We start from the raw sequence: 4,075 nt of genomic DNA on the forward strand, positions 1-4,075 counted from the left end.
CAATAGCCATCGCTAGAGTTCGTGTGAATCGCAGCCGTTTGTTGCGTTTAGATTCAGAGGTACATAATAACGTGCTATTGCAGATAAGCTTACAGCGAGTCGCATTGAAATCACTGACGACTACATTGTGAAAAAAAAAGGAAACTGGATCACACGGGTTCACGATGGTTCAGGGGTAAGATAAACCACGCAAAAATAAATTCTTTGAAAATTGCTCGCTCTTTACGGAGGGCACATAGGATGTTCTCAAGCGGTGAGTGTTTAAATGAAAAGGTGTTTGTACTGTGTGTAAAAGCCTGACAGTATCTGTGAGGGTTTACGGGAGGCTTACTGTGCCTTTAATGTCAAATTAAGCGGGACAGAAAACGAGACAATCGAGCAAACAACTGATTGAGGAGGAGGCAAAGTTCCTGACAACAACAGGGAATCATAGAAGGCCCAGGTATGCGCACCAACAAACAAATAAACAAACAAAGGAAAAGAAGAGAACTGAACACATTTCTTTGCACGAGTACAGGAGAAATAATAGCTAGATTTAGAGACAAGAACAAAGCCCACCACTTTCTCTTCACCACCTCATGTTCTCTTGCCCGATGGGATGCGCGCGCACAACGAAACTCAACAGTGCGTGTTAAAAAGTGTCGCGGTTTAGACTGACGCCAGCAGAGAAGTTCTGTTCGCAGAAGAAGTGCGATGTGTGTTATGTGCGATTAATTTGCAACCCGAAGTTCTACTCATACAATTTATAACTGTTCAAAGTGAGACAGTTCACAAATTAAGGTCTGCCCTAAGAACTCTAAAGTCGTGAAGCGGCAACCGCGGCTCCGGGCCGCCATCTTTGATTTTCCCAAGCGCAACCTAGACAAATGTATGCTACAGAAATGCAGTCAAAGATCGACTTTAGCGTCCACTCCAGACCTTAAAGTAGGAAGATATGAACAATTAAAATAACGATCAGGTAACCTATATCCAATAGATTAAAGGTTTCCATACAGAAATAACCAAAACATGATTACAAAGTCAACGAAAGTAGATTCGTAGAATCGCCCAAATCAACGAAAGTCGTTTGTGTTTTTGGTGTGAACTTCGTTTCACCGCCAACCGGAAATGACGTGTACGCAACATTTGTGATGTAGCACTTCCTTATATGGCACGAAACAAATGTGGTTGGTTGAAAAAAGCCTGTACTAAATAAGCCTAATGTTAGATAATGTGTCTGAAAATGCACACAATCACACCAATTGTTGTTGTTGTTGTGTTGTTGTTGTTGTTGTTTATAGCCTACACAGTTAACATTTACGCTTCAACTCACCAGGGCACTGGTTGGTATAACTCTCCGGTAATATCCAAAGCTTTGATCGGACACTGGCGGCAAAATCCCATCCCATCTGTCGTCTGCTTCGTTTAACTCGCAGTTGCCACCTTCAATGCGGTGGTTGACAGTGCGGCATCCGGGCACTAATGCACACAGTGACAAACAGGAAAGAAGGGAGAGCGCCATCTTGTTTTCAATCACGTGATCCTCAAGCCTTGAATTATGGGTACTTTCCCAGCGCCAAGATCGAAAATCATCGGCGTAGATGTAAAAAGGGGAGATCAAGACCAAAAAAGAAACAAGTAGGAATTGTAGTTTCGCACGCATTTCTGTTGTTGTTGTTGTTGTTGTTGTTGTTGTTGTTGTTGTTGTTGTTGTTTTAAGTATTGAGTACTGCTCTTGATTTTTTGTTCAAGCGTTCTGCGTCAACACAGATACCGTGACGGTGGACCCTATCTTTTGAAGCTGAAAAATAGAAACAGCAACACAAGTCAATTAATAATTCAAAAGAACATAAGGATAAGGATAAGGGTAAGGGTAAGATTCATGTAGTCCTGTGAGGTTATCCTCATGGACATTCGGGCTGCTTTCTCCCTGGGGAGAGCGAGCTGCCGTGCAGTATACGGCGCTACCCCTTTTTTGTTTCCAAGCCCTGAGACTTTCGCTGTGAACTTTAGATTTTTATAAAGATTGTAAACTGATTACATTTAAAATAATCTGTGCGTGCGACTCACAACTTCTGCAGCAAGAACGAAAGTCTAAAAACAAAATGTGTAAATGTCGGTACATCCAACATTAATGAGACAAGCCGCGCAGAAAAAAACCTATATAGAAACGCTTACAGGGCTCCTCATGGCGCTACCCTGCGTCCTATACGCACTAAAAGCCGAAATGTATGGAGGGGGTCCCAGGACGCACTATACTTATAAAGAGCGGGTACCGGGACGCACTAAATTTCCTTTATCGCGCGTGCCCTAGATACTTTTTCGACCTGCAATCGTCTGCTATTGTACACAGCACACTATGCGTGACCACAATGTTTTATAACTACACCGGGACTTTTCGGATTTTGGACACTTGGGACCTTCCAAAATGATTCTGCAGTTGGAGTCCATAGACCCTCTAAAGGTTGAAAGTGGGGGTTCCGGGACCCTGTAGGGGGGCCATCCGTGGGGAGCCCTGCGCTTACCTCTTTTTGTGACCAAATGTGCGTTAATTTTAATTTAACTCTTCCCTACAATATATACTCTTTGCGTAAATAACAATACAAAACTCAAAAAAACACTCACATTAATAGGTAATCATACTTACAAGTGTAGATCACAAAACTCGGTCAGTTCTTCTCGGCGTGGCAAGACCACAAATGGAAAACCAAACGTCCGCAGTATTGATTAACTAACACAATTAATCGTCCAACCGCGTCAATTTCGATTTCCGAATGACTGTCAACAAAAATTGCGAGTGCTTTCACAGTGCTTCGATCTGACCAATAAATATATTTGCCGTTCAGTGCCAGCCAGTCCACACTCAAGCCCAATGCTTTTTTTCAGCAAGAAGTGTGTGTGGTTACAGTGGATCTCCACAAATCTGAGAAAACTTGGTCTTAAATAAGGGAGTCTTAAATTGGGGGTAAATGTACAGATGTTTGAAAATACAGTTTATGTGGATACATATTCCTGATAGGGTTTTTAAATTCTAGGATGACAAGCAGTAAGAAGTAAAATCCATATCCAATCCAGGTTTCTGTTTCTTAACCAAGATACAAATCCTCAAAGGCACTTCCGCTACCACTCGATAGCATCAGCAAGTCTGAAATGAGAAAAAAGGGTCTAAAAAAGGGAGTAATTTTTATATTGGGGGGTCTTCAAAGGGAGGTTCCATTGTATTGATCCATCCGATGTCGAGCTATGGGCGATAGTTCCTAGCGTCTCAGACATATATGATAAACCAACTTAAATTTCCTCTTTAGTTGACAGTAAACTTATGTCAATGAGGGTAGCCTACCGCAGCGACCCGACATCCCTCCCTGGAGCGTCTGTAAAATCGACAAATGTGGCAGCGGAACGAAATTCAGACGTGGATGGTGCAGTGAGTGCAGGGACGGGGCGGTGTGAGAGCACAACGGGACAAGGAACAGGTGTAAAGACCACAACAGCAACAAAAAAACCAAAAAAACAAACAAATTGTGTCAATGAATAAATACGTTTCCCCCTGAACATCCGATAAAAAGGTAAGAGAGTTGGAACATCAGGGGATGGTCATGTGTACTGAAGACAGAACATGTAAAATAATATCACCACCCAACAGAATGTCTATGCTTTTTGGGAAGAGTTATGTGTGTGTTTGTGCGTGCGTGTGTGTTTGCGTGTGTGTGTGTGTGTGCGTGTGTGTGTGTGTGTGTGCGTGCGTATGTGTGTGTGCGTGTGTGTGTGTGCGTGCGTGTGTGTGTGTGTGTGCGTGTGTGTGTGTGTGTGTTTGTGTGTTTGTGTGTGGATGTTACTTTTCAACTTCAAAGCCAACATACTTATTCATTCGTGAGGCAACTTTCAGCAAAGATGTACTGTCATCGTTTCAAATTCTGAATTGGAGCCTGAGTATACACCAAGTGAAAACACATTTCATTCTTTCTTTCTTTCTTTGGTGTTTAACGTCGTTTTCAACCGTTCAAGGTTATATCGCGACGGGGAAAGGGGGGAGATGGGATAGAGCCACTTGTTAATTGTTTCTTGTTCACAAAAGCACTAATCAAAAAAATTGCTC

General features: G+C 42.5%; 1 protein-coding gene across 1 annotated transcript in view; it reads right to left on the reverse strand.

Moving 5' to 3' along the window:
* The window catches only part of LOC138977781 (uncharacterized), an 8,418-nt gene extending 6,644 nt beyond the window's left edge, over window positions 1–1,774 (reverse strand). Inside the window, exon 1 of the mRNA XM_070350387.1 lies at window positions 1,313–1,774. Within this exon, the coding sequence (XP_070206488.1) occupies window positions 1,313–1,642 (330 nt within the window). The 5' untranslated portion in view covers window positions 1,643–1,774. The remainder of the gene's footprint in view (window positions 1–1,312) is intronic.
* Window positions 1,775–4,075: the final 2,301 nt, after the last annotated feature.

The sequence above is a fragment of the Littorina saxatilis genome, linkage group LG10 (assembly GCF_037325665.1).
Source record: "Littorina saxatilis isolate snail1 linkage group LG10, US_GU_Lsax_2.0, whole genome shotgun sequence".
NCBI lineage: Eukaryota > Metazoa > Mollusca > Gastropoda > Littorinimorpha > Littorinidae > Littorina > Littorina saxatilis.